Source organism: Coturnix japonica, chromosome 9 (assembly GCF_001577835.2).
Source record: "Coturnix japonica isolate 7356 chromosome 9, Coturnix japonica 2.1, whole genome shotgun sequence".
Lineage (NCBI taxonomy): Eukaryota > Metazoa > Chordata > Aves > Galliformes > Phasianidae > Coturnix > Coturnix japonica.
In genome coordinates this window covers 997,780-1,011,346 of record NC_029524.1, presented here as the reverse complement: position 1 = coordinate 1,011,346, position 13,567 = coordinate 997,780, and the positions used below count along the sequence as shown (strand labels likewise).

Genomic DNA, 13,567 nt, shown 5'->3' with positions numbered 1-13,567 from the left:
GCTTATCTGCACCGCTGCCAGAGATATCGATGAGGGAAAAGAAGCTGTTTGGAACAGTGACAACTGAAACAAGTGGTTTTAAAGCAGGTAGAAATACAGCTATTGATTGATGGAAGCGGGTTATTCTGGCCTCGGTGGGACGCTGGGAGCAGCGGGGCCCCGTTGCTCCGCCATGGCCGGTGGCACAGCGCCCTCTGGCGGCCGCTGCGTGCAGGCGGTGTGAGTGTCTGCGCTCCACCGCGTTCGGTCAGATTTAGGTATCGCTTGGATCAGCCTCACTGCGTGTCAGCTCAGCATCAAATGCATCTTCGGCTGTTAACTGTTATCGCAGGCAGATTCATAGGATCCTTAGAGCTGGAAAGGACCATGTAGGGACCATTAAAGGCCATGTAGTCCAACTCTCCTGCAATGCACAGGGACACCACAGCTGGATCAGGTTGCCCAGGGCCTGATCAGCCTGGTATGAAAGTCTCCAGGGATGGAGCATCAACCACATCTCTGGGCAACCTGTGTCAGTGCCTCACCACCCTCACTGTGAAAGACTTCTTCCTTATATCCAACCTAAATTTCCCTTCTTTAAGCTTGAAGCCATTTCCCCTTGTTCCATCACCACAAACCCTGCTAAAGTCTGTCCCTTTTTTCCCCATAGCTCATATCTTGCAATGCTGCTATCAGTTACACTGGGAGGGTTTATTTGCCTGGTGAGTCTTTTGGAGATGCATTGGAGGCTCTGAAAGCTGATGAGATATAGCCTATGGTAATCAGAAGCCTCCAAACAAGCATGTTAATGTCAGTCTGTTGTTCCAAGCTCTTGTTTCTAGCTAATAGGTGCTGACAGCATAATGATGGAACCTTCCAGTCCCACAGACATGGCAGAACAGCTCCCACTTCTGCACAAACACAAGTTTAGTTCCCATTCTGCCTTTACGTAGTGGGTTTACTGTGGTCACGTCATGTCTTTGCCTGCACAAATGTATTGATTTTGCCCAGCTCCACTAAAAGCAATTTATAAAGAGAAAATGTCAATAGTGCAACCAGTAGCATTTTGCCCACAGCAACATCTGTGCTTCAAGCTGCTTATTTCCACCCTAAACAGCACAAATCTGTTGATTTGATAATGGTGTCAAATGGTAAATCTGGATCAGCTCTGCATATAGCCAAGATTAAGCATTTCTGAGGCAAAGCCTTCAACTCCATTACAAAAGAAACAGGCCTTCATTCTAATCTCAGTATAGCAGAGTTAGCACTGTTACTTTGCTGTTGTGCAGCTGCCACATCATCCTTATTGAGCGGTGAGTGCAAAGGTACGTCAGCCTGAGCTCAGCTCCAGCAGCTGCAGCTCCCCGAGTGCTTTTTGCTACTGTTTTGCTGGCCTTCATCACTCAGGCCCTCAGGAAAGGCTGGAGGGACACGGAATGAATCATGGCAGCATTTTCTGACCACCTTGCAATGGAAATATCCTGTAAGCTGAAACAAAACACGTGCTCATCCACAGAACTATTAGAATAATCAGACATAAAGACACGCTCAAATATGGATTTTATTGCTAGTGATGTTTTGCTAAAAATTAGTAGGGGTGCAGAGGAAAAGCAGCGTTTATGGTAGTATGCAAAAACAAGAATGATCTAGAATGGGGGGGGGGGGGGGAAAGCATTTCCTGCACGCTGCCCTCCATGATATATACATGTATCTTAGTCGTATATCATGAGGAGGAAAAGACACAGACACATCTGAGGAGAACAGGAGTGTATTCTTGCTGCTGTGGAATAGCTTTTGTCATCCTTAACTAACTGCCTGCATTGCTCTTAACACAGCAGTGGAGGTGGGGTTCCCATGGTTGAAAGAGGCATTAGGCCCCAGCTGGGAAAGTATGTGCCTGGTGCTGAGCTCTACTTCACCACAGCCTCCTGTCAGGAGTTGTAGGGAGCAATAAGGTTTCACCCGAGCTTCTTCTCCAGACCAATATATTTAATGCTTCACTTGAAGAAGCTGGGCTCTTGCATACAGTTAGTTATTGAAAACACAATCTATGTGTTCTCCTGCTGTGTTTTTTCTCAAAAACAAAAGGAAAAATAACCCTCTGACCTTAGCAGCTGATTCACTTAGTGCTATTCTTTAACAATCACTGTGGAATTCGAAAGGAATCAGAATTACGTTCAATTGTTTTAATTTCTTCCCCTCTAACAAGCTAAATAGCACAGGAGGAGGAGATGGGAGCATTCTGCATCTAGTTATACAGCAGCACAACAGCGGTGTAGACACATAATCATTGAGATAAAATTATTTCAAGGCTTAAGAACTGTAGAAATCTTTCTTTGCTAAAGTTTGAGGCAGTCGCCACCTCCTGAACTCAAAGATCCCAGGCCTCTGTGAGAACTTAAGTAGAGCACTCTTCCTTCCTTTTATGCCTATCAATAGGAAACTTCTGCTTTCGTCCTTTTTGAACCTGCAGCAATTGAAGTCCTTTTAGTGCATGCCATTGGCAGAACATATGCACCTCTCATTAATCTCTGAAAGGACAAGCATGGACATTGATATATGGCTCCAAGCCAAAGCTCCTTGAAAGTTTACATTAGGCTCACTTTTAGTTATGCAGCCAAGAAAACATTAAGTCTGTTTCCTTCCCATTATTTCAGTTTGTTGGAGATGGCCCTAAGAGTCAGGAGAAGTTAATGCTTCCTCCTGGCTGCCATCCACATTCCTGTCCAAGACCTCTATTGCTTTAATATGTAGGATACAGCCACAACAGCTTTGGGATGAAATGAAAAAGGTCAGAGCTTGATCTGAATTTATGTGGGTGCATATTTTCATTTATTTTCATCTTTCGTAACATACCTGAAAGCCTCTGAACCTCAAAGGAATGAATCTCCTGAATGAAAGCATATAAAGAAGCCTTAACATGTTAAAACAGGATCATTACAGGAAGCTGGAAGTGGAAGTATAAAAATAAGACCTCTTACTATAAAGAACTCATCTTGGGCACCCTGCCTCTTTTACCTGATTAAGGAAGCCACGTGCGTTTCCTTTCAGCTTTCTTTCCTCTGCCAAGCACAGCTCAGCATGGATTACAACAGGATAATGAACCAGGCCACAGCACACACAGCAGCTGCCCTCTGGGTTACAGTCCATAGCACAGCAGCTTGCAGGAGCACACTGTGTAAGGAACCAGTCATAAAAGCAGAGCCAGCCAGGTTCCCTGGAGTGTTTTCCCTAATTCATGAAAAGGAAGAAGCAGTCTGTTATAGGGAAGTGTGCATGGAACAAACCCAGTCTCAGCTGCACTTGAACCTGGTGCAGGTAATGAACCTGGATGATGACAACTTGAAGGCTGAGAATAGACAAATGCTACCCCAGCCACAGCAAGGCAGCTGATTTCAAAGTTCCGGTCTGCAAGGTCTGCTTGTGCTGTTTGCATCTCTTCCCTTTGGGCTAATACTGCATGCAGGGGGTTCTGACAAAGTTGTTCAAGCTAGTTCTCCTGCAGACTCTGCAGAGCAGCAGCAGTCATTAAGAGCAGAGATACCAAACAACGGCCTCTTCCTCTGCAGTGCAGCTGCTTACAGCGTCTGAGGAGTCTGACTTCTACAGAACAGGAGGTTCCCTTGCGATGGTAAAGATCCAGTATTTTCCCCTCATTAGAGGAGCTGGAACAATAAATATTGGTCTTCTTTGCCACTGGTCATTCCCATTTCTGGGAGAAGAACAAAAGATGACTGCTGCTTCTCAGCCATTCGCTTCGTACGTGCTCAGACAACTCTGCTTAGACGGCGTGAGAGACAGGCAGAGGATTCTATCTAAGGAAATGCATCACCGTCTGCAGACAAGCTTAAAAACTAAAAGTCCTTAAGCATGGCAGACTGCCTAATGCCAAGGAGTTTCTGCTGAGCTGTATGTTAGTCCAGGGGATGTTTAGAAACCAGTAGTATATATATGCTAATTCAGGTCTCCTATAAACCTATTTGGACTGGATTTTAGACCCCCCAAAGAACCCCAACAACGTTCTTTCCACTGGTGTTTATGTTAACAGTCTGTTCACAAGGTTACTGCTGACTGTGACCAGGCTACTCGGGTGCTCATATTGATCCTTATCTCCATAGAACCTACTATGTCAGAAAAGAGTCAAAGAGCAGCACATGCCTTTTCCAACCACTAACTGGTGCCTTATAAACTCTCCTTTGGACAGTTAAGAAACAGTTATTAAGATGTCACTACTAGAAAGTAACTATTGCATTTTTGAAAGTTTAACAGTAAACAACATTGCCAAAATATTATTGCACACAGAGAAAGGTTTTTGGAACTACAAAGATAAGGAATGAATAGTCTAGAAGACCCAGAATAATGATCCCAGAGCCATTCCAGTTGCTGCTCCAGCAAGCATGCCCAGTGCAAGATCTCCATCACTGTCACGGTAACGCTCTCGAATGATGACGTGGTTTGCAGGGGGTTGGCCATATGGTCCTAGGCAGGAAGAGATTGTTAGAAGGTGGGCAAAAGAAAGGTAGATCATAATACCATGCATTTGGATTTCAAAACATGTCCATTCCTTCTGTCTCTTGCTTCTGTTGGAACACTGTGATGATGTCAGCTAGAAACGTGGGATACATAGAATCACAAAATCATAGATAACATCTCTGCTTTGGATTCAGCCTCCATAATTGTAGAAAAATTACAGGAACCCAACAGGACTCCTAGTCTTATCAAAGGTTATCATTTGTTCCTTAGGTCTTTACTAACTTAGATGAGGAAAGATTTACAATCTTTCAGCTGGTGCACCTCTCTTGTCACAAAGAAAGAAAATAAATGGAAAAGGCAAATGAAGTAACCTGTCAAATGGTTACAAAATCCCTACATAGAGATTCTTGTTTATAGAGCCAGAGCATACAGACTTCTAGTAAATTATCCATGTTAGACTAAGCCCTGATTCTGCAGGTCTGTGGTTCACTATGCAAAGATAACTCTATAGTGAGGTAACTAAGCTAACAGCATACCATAAACCTTTGTCTCCTTCCTCTTTTGTTGAGACTGAGAGCTACAGAAGACTTTGCAAGGCTAAATATACTCATTTACAGCAATCCCAGCAAATAGAAAATGCTTTGAGAGCAAAGCTACCTTTGGAACTTTTTCATTTTATTCTGGGGTCATAACTGGGCATAAGTGTTGGGAAAAATTAAGCCACAGATGAAATAAGTAACAGCTGAATCAAAATTTCCATCTCGCTCAGCAGAGTACTGAGTTCATCTTGCTCTACCTTTCTTATGTTTCCTTACAAAATGTGCTGACTATTGCAGTTAAAGAGTTCTGTGTGCTTTGAAAAGAGTTTGTAAGGTAATTTACATCCATTGGAATCACATGTGGGGCATTAGATCAATTAATATAAATTTCACTGAGCTCAGTTTCTATCAATCACTGTTGTGCAGGAGTGGCAAATGGTAAAGGAACTTGAAAATCTGAGCCCAACCCCCGATGTCAATTACTCAGGTTTCTCCAACATGGAGAATATGGTTGATAGTAATTACCGTGGTATGGATACTGGTAGGGAACATCATAGACTTGTCCATTGGAGGCATAGAAGACTTGAGGACCCACAGTGGGATATGCACCATGGTACTGACCATAGCCATAGCCATAGACCTGGTGAAATTAAAAAATATCCAAAATGTCCATTACAAAAGTATCCTCTGTCATGTTTCCAATTATGCACTTTGTTCAATTCTCCCTCATTTCTAATGCAGTTCAAGGTTCAGTAAAATATCCTCTCTGCACTGACCTAGACTAGTCCCTTGAAAGGATTCAGAACAGCTGCTCAAAGAAGAAATGCTCTTAAGCAGCAATCACTTCCCACCCTTCCTGAGTGGTGAGTATCAGAGGCAGGGCCTGGCCTGTCAGGCTGAGCCACAGCCCAGTACTAGCCCTAACACCTCTCTCGGTAACCATATCTAGTTCTTAGCAGTAAGGGGCTGCAGTAGAGCACGCATGGTGCAACAAGCAGTACCGTTCCAAACTGCACTTTTGTGCATCACTGCACAAGTCAGAACATCAGAAAAAAGCAATGCATACTGCTTCAGCCCTCATTCTGTTCCTCCTCCAGCTCAGAACAACTGTGTACCCAGGAGCTACTTTGTTGCTATGACATCCTGTATACAACAAAATCTGTATGTGTTCAAAGTGACAGCTCCAGTCATTAAATTCTATTTTAAAAACTCCTGATTTTACACCCTTTCAGCGCTCACACAATGGTCTGCATGGCCAAGACTCCTCAAGATTAACCAAATAACTCCTTCCCTCTCTCTAAGGAGAGATCCCTTTCAAAGGAGATCCATTCAAATAGGAGTGAAAATGTTCCGTTAGTGCCTCATTCCCACTGTCCATCTGTACAAACCTTAAAGCTGGATGTGTCTATGAAACACAGCACTTTGGGAGTACAGTTTGGGTGCTTGAAGGATGCTTCCTTCTACTACGTCTCTTATATTAATGCTTCCCAACTACAACTCTTACCTCCGGTGATGGTGTAGCATAAGCTGTATAGGGAGGAGGGGCTGAGGAAATCGCTGTCTCATCATACATCACGTCAGATCCAACGTAGCCCTGAATGCCATGGAAAGATAGCAGACAACACCTTTTTGTGCAGACAGCCAATTAGAGGAGGAAGGGGTTTAAAACTTAATGACACCAAGAGAACATTTAGATCTGCTGCATGTTAAGAAAGCAGAGAGTGCCTCATAAAGCTTTATATGCTTTAATATGCTCAACAGATAATGTTCCTATCAGCTCTTCTAACTGGACTACAGAAGGACTTTTGATGGTGTTTTATGGACATATCCTAAAGGAAACTTGTGGTAGAAATTCTAAGAATTGTTTGAAACACATTGTTAAAAGCACTATATTAAGAGGCAGGTATTTCTAATGCCTGAGATGAAGCTCTATGAGTGCTCAATTCTCAGCAGTAAATGTATTCTGTTTTGCTGCAGGAAACTCTATACAGGCATAGGACATAAGCCTGCAAATGTCTTTAAGTGACATAGTTCTCAAAGCTAGGATGATCATCTGGTTATTCCAGTGAAGTTATGAGGCACTACTAGAAGCTTTGTGTTTTTGAAAGCTGTATCAAGCACCAGCAAATGGACTCAAAGCCAATTTCCTGACCAAGCTCAAGTCCAGTTGGAGAGCTGTAATAGCTCTGGAAAGTACTGATTTCATATATATCTTGTGCAGACAGCTGTCTGCCCTACTTTCAGTGGCCGGGGTCTGCCTTGGCTGAAGAAGTTGAGGCACTGGCAGGTTTTTAATGTCACGGGGCATAGTATCAGGTGGATGAAAAACAAAGGCTCCTGAAATCAGGAGTCACTGTCTCACATACAACAAGATAAATACACTAAATCCAGAGCAGACAGATTATGAGTACTGTGTCCTCTGCATGAGGAATACTCCTTAACTTCTCATTTAACAAAATAACACACATAGTGTAGCTGTACGCTGGCAATTGAGTCCAGAATAGTTTTGCAATGACATGTGTTTGCTTTGGGCATCTAAATTATATCATATGACAGATGTGTCAGTGAAGAGGCAATTTTAATGTGACCCATCAAACACTGAAACAAGCTTCTTCAAAATACTGCATTTTCCCACTGAAACATCTCAGGCTGGTTCAATCTATTCATCTAAGGACAGACAGGGCTAAAAAGCATTCTGGAAGGCAGTCTGGAGGAAGAAGATCTTTACAGCTCCCAGAAGATACCACTTCTGGTGAGCTCTATGACTCACAGAGAAATTCTTCTGGTTTCTGAACTCTTTGCTAAACACAGCTAGCATGCTGAAGCAGAGGTAACGTACTCCTTGGCATACCTACGCTTCATTCCAGGTACCTCTTGCTTTCTGCCAAGAGCCATCCTGCTCTATAATGGATCTACATTAAAAACATCTTCCTTTTTAGGTCAAAAGTGTAGTATACTGATAGTAAGCTTCCTTTAGCACTTGGTAGACCACAAATAGAAGGAAAAGAAAGTCCATTTTCACTGGTTACAGATTTACTTTTTGCATAAAGCCTCAGTGCACACTTCCTATACAGACCAGCTTCCCACTTATTCTCACTCAGAGAAATTACTCTCAGAAATCACTCAGTCCGTATTTGCCTCACTTTGGCTGCATGGATGACATGCAGGTGATCCACACTCCTCCCCCAGCATATAAGCTTTAATCATCTTCATAACCTTCTAGTAGAGGTTTTCAGTATAAAGTAATGCACTTACTGCATTTGTCCTGGCATCCTGAAGAGCAATTTTCCATGCCCTGTCAAAAAAACAAAAAACGTTTAGTGGAACACAGATAAAAATGAATGCCTCTTATTCATTTTAGTACTATGAAGAAAACTATGTTAGGAACTCCAGGTAATGCAGGAGCAGAATTTCAGATGCACCATGTGTCAAAGCCTAATGATACTGTAAAATGAATGCATCAAAGTGTTACACCAAGACTAAAAATAATTATTTCCTTAGCAGAGCTGAGATGGAGTAAGAAGGAACAAGAAAAGGACCCTGATAAGGAACACATCTGAAGGCCTTTGCTGCAAGTCCAACAGGCAAGTGATACAAAGCCATGCTTAGGACAAAATAATAGGAAGAGATGCATCAGAAAACTTGTATCTTCTTCCTGAAGAGTTGCATCTGTGCAGCTTGAACAGAAGGCACACGCACTCCCTGCAGATACTCCCATGCTGTATGGCTGACAGCGTGCCCTACAACTATGAATACTTGGCAAACACTGGTGATAGATGTTATCCACCTAAACACAGTCAAGGTCACAGTACTGGAGTACTATTCTTTTTAATGACTGGGAATTCCTTGGGCTACGCAGGGTCTACTTCAAGGAGGAGAGAAGTGAAAATAAAACCTATTCAGAATGTTTTGCATTAGCCATATTACTAAGATGCTTTTACTCCTCTCATCCCCCAGTGTTTCCAGTGACTAAACTTGCAGTTAGTTTGCAAGAACTGCATCTATGTGAGTTAAACAACTCATGGAAGAGCCGTCTTTTTTGTAGCTGAAATCCTGCTTTAAAATGTTCTTGAAATATATCCCTGAAAAACTGAAGGAAGAACAGTAAGGAGAGGGGAAAAAAAAAAAAAAAAAAAAAAAAAGATAAAAGAAGAAAAAGTAGCAAAAAATAACATTATTAGGTAGACTTACAAACAGTCATCTGCACTTTCTGCACAGAGGTTGATGGTCTTTCCATCCCGACAGACAATCTGCAGTAAACAGTCTCTCTGCTTTCCCTCCGGAGGCTGGAAATCTGAGTTGGGGAAAAAGAAGAGATAAGAAGAATTTACAACCAGAATTTCACTGTCCCATTTACAAGAAGGGCGACAGCTTATGCAAAACTCCTGACAAAATAAACTGTGGCCAATTGTAGCTGCTTTCCATGACATCAAAACAACTTATAGTAGGACATAACCTGCTCTCTTTAGAATACATCCTGAAGGTAACTGGCTTTGAACTAGCTCAATAAATGCAACTGTCTTACAGCTGAACCAACCTGTACCTAGCTGTAAGTATTGCCCAACACTTATGTTGGGCACTGATGCACATCAAATGGAGTACTAATAAATGCCAGAGCTGAACTTTGTAACGCTTGAGAAAAATCTGCTAAGGTTCACCATTTTGTATCCCATCTCTCCCTCCAGCCAGCACTGTAATTTCATCAGTAACACTCCATGATCAAACACACAAGCCTACTGCAAACATCCTGGTCTCTCATGCAAGCCTGCCACCTGCATGTAAGGTATACTGTCCTCATTGAGTTGTAAAAGGAAGTACCAAGCACTAACCTAATCTGTCACATGGTGATATCACTCCACAAACATACGTAAGGGAATGTAATAGTTGGAGAGTTCTTGTGGCTTGTTTTTTTTTTCCTTTAAGAACAATAAAGCTGCACACTTTGTAGGCTTGTTTGTAGGCAAGTAGTGCTATCGGTGGTGTGCTGGGCAGGCACTGATGTTCAAAAAGAAATCTCTCAATGCACAAATTTCAAAGGTAACAGTGACTATTACCTCGACATTCGTTCCCCACTCTGAGGTTGATGCAATGGATTCGCATGTGGATTTTATCTTCTATATCATGGCGATTCTGATCGTCATAGAATATTAAACGGCCATCAGACCACAGGTCAAACCAGTTCTTCTTCCAGCGCCGCAAAATAGTGCCTTTAAAATCAAACAGTCGCTTATGAAGGCATATGTTAGAAGGTATTTGTGTCTTAAAGTTAATAAAACCAAGATATCTTTCCCAATTGCCCCAGAGGACAAAAGCATTCTCAGGCTCCAGGCAAGATCTTGTCCTACCACTGCTTTAGAACATTACAAAATTGGTTTCCCTATTTCATTTACTACTCCAAGTTGCAATGGAGTGTATTTTAAGGGCATAACCCAGTGCTTTAATTCTATCCCTCTGCAAGAAGAAGCAGAGGGCATGACTACCTGAAGACTTTAATGTAAGGTGTCAGGCAAAGTTTCCAAGTCTCCTCTTACATAACACTAATTACAGAGCAGCATCTGAAGCAGGACACTCAGACAGCTCAGATGTGACATATGCTGTTTCTCACTAGTACACCCAAAGGTAACACAGAAATGCTGTCATGATAGGTCCTTTTGTGAAATGCCTTACAGTCAAAAAGCAAGGACAACAACCCACAGATGCAGAGACCTGTTTAAGAAATAACACCTGGGAATGACTGAGATGCTGTAAAGCTTTTTGATGGAGTTAGACACAGTGGAGAGAAAAGGAGGTTAGAGCCCCATGACTTACTTTGCCGGAGCAGCCAGCCACTCTTCACAAATGCCATTGTTGCTTAATCTGGTGGACAGAAGAGGAAGGAGAGGAAGCAGACATCAGTATTTCACAGCACTACATTAGAAAGAGGCACGTCAAGTTAGAATGTCACAGTGCACTCCGCTTGTATTTCAGATAGAGAAGACAGATCTCACCTGAAGATCCTCACTAAGGCCCAACTAGTATCCCAGACCCTAGCAAGTGGAACAGGCATGTAATCTGATGTGACTGTCAGAGACACATCAGTTAAAAAGGGGAAAGCACAAGTTAACAAATGACACTGTTGCAAAATAGGGAAGAGACAGACCTGCGACCCTGACTCACTGCTGGCTGCTTTACAAATTGCTTCCTTGACACAGATGTGATCCCTCTATCCTGCAACACTCTCCCTCCCTTTTTCTGTGCTTCCCCTTCTATTTTTTTGTTTTTCATTCGTTGACTCAAAGTCCAGCCATAACAAAAGCTGAAAGAGTTTAACCTTGAACAGGAAGGAGAAAGCTGTTTTTATGACTTGTATGCCACCCAAATTGTCACCAGCTCCCTCCCAAATGAATTTTAAGTAAGTAAAAGTTGAGCCCGTAAAGTGACACTCTCATTTCTCCTCAGCTTTTAAATGAAGCTCAAAATGGCCTGGTTAAGAAGAAGAGGAAGCTTTTCACCCAGAGGGTGGCAACGCACTGGAACAGGTTGCCCAAGGAGGCTGTGGATGCCCCATCCCTGCAGGCATTCAAGGCCAGGCTGGATGTGGCTCTGGGCAGCCTGGGCTGCTGGTTGGTGACCCTGCACACAGCAGGGGGTTGAAATGAGCATTGTGGTCCTCTGCAACCCAGGCCATTCTGTGATTCTATGATTCTATGAAGAAAACCTCTCTCCTGGCAACCTGAAGATCACAGAGCATCCAACAAGCCAAGTCTCACATTGCAGGCCATCTCCCACTTAGGGCTCCAGAACCAAAGAGGCCTCTGTAGCTGTACTGCACCCTGTGTGCAATCTCAGATACGTGAACTGCGTTCTCCCTGCACAGAACCTCAGTGCCCCAAACTTCTGCTCCAAATAGATGGCAATGAGTGACACAGAGCAGTCTGTCTGCACCTAAATAGGAGGTGAAAGAACAATCTGATATCCTTGTCTGATCCTTTTTAAGTGCAAGCATGTACGTGGAGTCCACCACAGTGTTACAATCAGCCCACTCTGTGTCAAGAAGAGTGTTTCCAGAGCTAGAAGAGAGCTGTGGGAGATAAGCATCAGCTGCACAGTATCTGCTTGTGAAGCTCCGTGTGACCAGCACGGGAAGCGGGAATTAAACACAGATAAGTCAGGGCTTTGTATCACCCACCTCAGAAGTTTGCTGGTGGCTGAAGCCTAAAGGCAGAAACGCCCTTCATGGAGCACAAGAGCAAACACAGCAAAGGTGTGGGGGCCGCTCCCTGCTGCTCCTTTTCCTCCCTCACACAGAACACAGCATGGAATATCCCACCACTTATTCCAGTCGCCCTTTTGCTGGCTGACGGGAAAAGCCAGCTCCGGATCCAGCGAAGTGCAGCTCGCCATTGCTGCGGGTGCAGCCGTCACACTGCAGCGGAGGCGGATCGGCTGCCACCGCCATCCCGCAGCACCAGCTGCAGACACACCGCCTCACCCGACTGATGCTCCCGTTTAAAACCAAACAAGTCAGGAACTTCCCGACTCCGCACCCAACGCCCGTTCCTACCGAGAGCCGCGCGGCTCCGTTCAGCACCATCTCGGGGCCGGCCGGCGCTACGGGTTGGGCCGCACACCGCAGCCCCGCGCCCCTCGCCGGATAGTCCCGCCTCCCGCCGCGCACCCGGCAGCCTCAGGCCCCGCAGCTCCGCACGGCCGGGCCGGGACCCCGCACTCAGCGCCCCTCGGCCGTCCCTACCTGCCGCCTATGCCGATCCGCTCCCGCTGCGGCCCCGCTCCGCCGGCGGGCAGTGCCAGCCCCGCCCTGACGTCAGCCCGCCGCGCCGCCCCGGCTGGGCCGCGACACACGGCTGCACGGACGCGGCCTGGCCGGGGGGTGGGTGAGCTGGCAGGGCCCGGGTCCGTTGCCATGCCCAGGTCCGTTGCCATGCCCAGGTCCGTTCCCGTGCCCGTTGCTATGCCCCATCGAGCTCATTCTTTGTCATAACACAGCCTTGTTCATCTCTCCAACACACGTTCAGTTTTGAGTGCCCACAACATACCGGCTTGAATCTCTGCAGTGTTCACGCATCCTCGTTAAAGGTGAACAAATGCAGGCACGGCTTGTGCCTCTTGTCTTCACAGCTCTCATTTCCATGGTGTACTGTGTTTTGCTAATGGTGATGTGAGCAACAATCTGCTGTGCTGACATAAGAATTAGCAATTTTGGAGCAGTTCAACAACTTACATACCTCTTATCTTAGGAAAACCTATGGGGCTGAGGCTTCAGAGCTGAGAAAAGTCTAACTTGCTTTTGAAAATAAGACTTGTTCTTAAGCAGGACAGTGCCTCTCTGGCACACTGCTGGGGAGAATGAGAGGCCTGCTCACCTGTGTGACCTACAAATGAAGCCATATGTCCTCTCACCCTCAGACCTGTGGTTGTGGCTCAGTACAATGAGCTCTTTAGGCACTTGATCCAGAGGAAACAGTAGGGAGAGTTGTAAATGCGTCCAAATGAGATGCTGTCAGCAGCTTCATGGTGTGAGGCCATTGCAGCCCTGCAGGCAGCAGGCTGCTGAGCACTCTGGGAGCAGCAGACAA

General features: G+C 44.8%; 1 protein-coding gene across 2 annotated transcripts; it reads right to left on the bottom strand.

Annotated features, from left to right (window-relative positions):
- Positions 1-1,522: 1,522 nt before the first annotated feature.
- Positions 1,523-12,845, bottom strand: PLEKHB2 (pleckstrin homology domain containing B2). Of its 2 annotated transcripts, none has more exons than XM_015870956.2 (8): positions 12,724-12,845; positions 10,800-10,847; positions 10,046-10,198; positions 9,183-9,285; positions 8,247-8,286; positions 6,496-6,585; positions 5,517-5,631; positions 1,523-4,458 (listed from the first exon to the last, which is right to left on the bottom strand). In XM_015870956.2, the coding sequence occupies exons 2-8, from the start codon at positions 10,834-10,836 to the stop codon at positions 4,322-4,324; spliced, it is 675 nt and encodes a 224-aa protein (XP_015726442.1). In that variant the 5' UTR covers positions 10,837-10,847; positions 12,724-12,845; the 3' UTR covers positions 1,523-4,321. The 2 variants fall into 2 exon arrangements, with proteins under 2 accessions (XP_015726442.1, XP_015726443.1); XM_015870957.2 differs by lacking the exon at positions 12,724-12,845 and adding an exon at positions 12,535-12,611.
- Positions 12,846-13,567: the final 722 nt, after the last annotated feature.

Coding starts and splice junctions, on each gene's coding strand:
- PLEKHB2 (XM_015870956.2), bottom strand. CDS start 10,836: ATGGCATTTGTGAAGAGTGGCTGGCTGCTCCGGCAAA. Junction 10,199..10,799: donor TGGCTGGCTGCTCCGGCAAA/GTAAGTCATGGG, acceptor TTGATTTTAAAG/GCACTATTTTGCGGCGCTGG. Junction 8,287..9,182: donor GAAAGTGCAGATGACTGTTT/GTAAGTCTACCT, acceptor TTTTTTTGACAG/GGCATGGAAAATTGCTCTTC.